At 41.5% G+C, this 1113-nt stretch overlaps 1 protein-coding gene across 1 annotated transcript; it reads left to right on the forward strand.

Annotated features, from left to right (window-relative positions):
- Positions 1-20: 20 nt before the first annotated feature.
- K450DRAFT_276124 (uncharacterized protein) lies at positions 21-1094 on the forward strand (the record flags this gene model as incomplete). Its single annotated transcript, XM_051593219.1, has 5 exons — positions 21-189; positions 259-319; positions 385-536; positions 630-731; positions 807-1094. Coding segments are annotated over 5 exons (772 nt in total), but the record flags the coding sequence as incomplete, so codon positions are not given.
- Positions 1095-1113: the final 19 nt, after the last annotated feature.

Genomic DNA, 1113 nt, shown 5'->3' on the forward strand with positions numbered 1-1113 from the left:
TTTAGGTACCTGTGGCAGTAGGAGGAGCTTTGATCATTGATGCCGATACTCCTAGCATTGGCACAGATCCTTGTCGAACCATTTGGAACATCTATGCAGTGAATATCGACGGATCATATACTAATGGACCTATCACACTATCTCGCAACACCAAATCAGCTCTTCAAGGATTGATTTTGGCTCCAAATGGTTTGTTATATTCTATTCTGCTTACATTGATTAGAAGCACCCTTCTAACTATGAGATATTATATTTCAGCTGCCATCTTGGATGGACCTACTGGAAACTTTGCTGGATTGCTGGTTTCTAATAACTACAAGTAAGTGTAAAGTGTTTGTAAAGTGTTCCTAGAAACTCAAGTCTAACGGTGTTCCTTCTTACCAGTTGGCAAACATCCAATGTTAACATTTTAGATTTTACAACTGCGTCCGGCGGCTTGTGTAAATCGTTCCTTGGGTGTGCTCCTAATCAAAATACCACTAGCACTAGCACATTGCCATCTTCATCTGTAAGCGTAACAACGTCATCGGGCTCAGGTAAGCTTGGCAACAGCATGTGTTGTAAACTGAAAACTTCAGAATTATTCGGTCCTCCATAAACTATGCTCATATTATAACATCAATCCGTAGCATCATCTTCGACAGCATCGTCTCCTGCATCATCGTCAGCGACATCGACATCCAGTGTTGCTTCCACTTCAAGCAGTGTTACTGGAGGATCATCAAGTACAGGTATTGAAATGGCTTACACAATCTTTATATCATCGTGAAAAATTATTAATCTTTTTTGGATTTGATAACAAACAGTAACTACATCCTCGGGTGCTTCATCACCTTCGGTGACACAAGTCTGCGATCTGTCAACATCAATTGATCTGCCAAGCCTCCAGCTTTCAGTATTCAATGGTATCTTCCTAAACGACTTTACATCCAGTATCACCGCAGGCTTGTTTGGAAGTGCTGGAAGCTATGGTCCAATTGCCGTTGGAAACAATCTGTATGCACCTGGCTACCTCATTGCAGAGAAGACTAACTTGACTGCATGCACCATCAATGCATCAGGATTTGTTCAACTTGGTCTTGCTGTTGGAGGTAGTATTCTCAATGGTGGAAA

The sequence above is a fragment of the Umbelopsis ramanniana genome, assembly GCF_025399195.1.
Source record: "Umbelopsis ramanniana AG unplaced genomic scaffold K450scaffold_192, whole genome shotgun sequence".
Classification (NCBI taxonomy): domain Eukaryota; kingdom Fungi; phylum Mucoromycota; class Umbelopsidomycetes; order Umbelopsidales; family Umbelopsidaceae; genus Umbelopsis; species Umbelopsis ramanniana.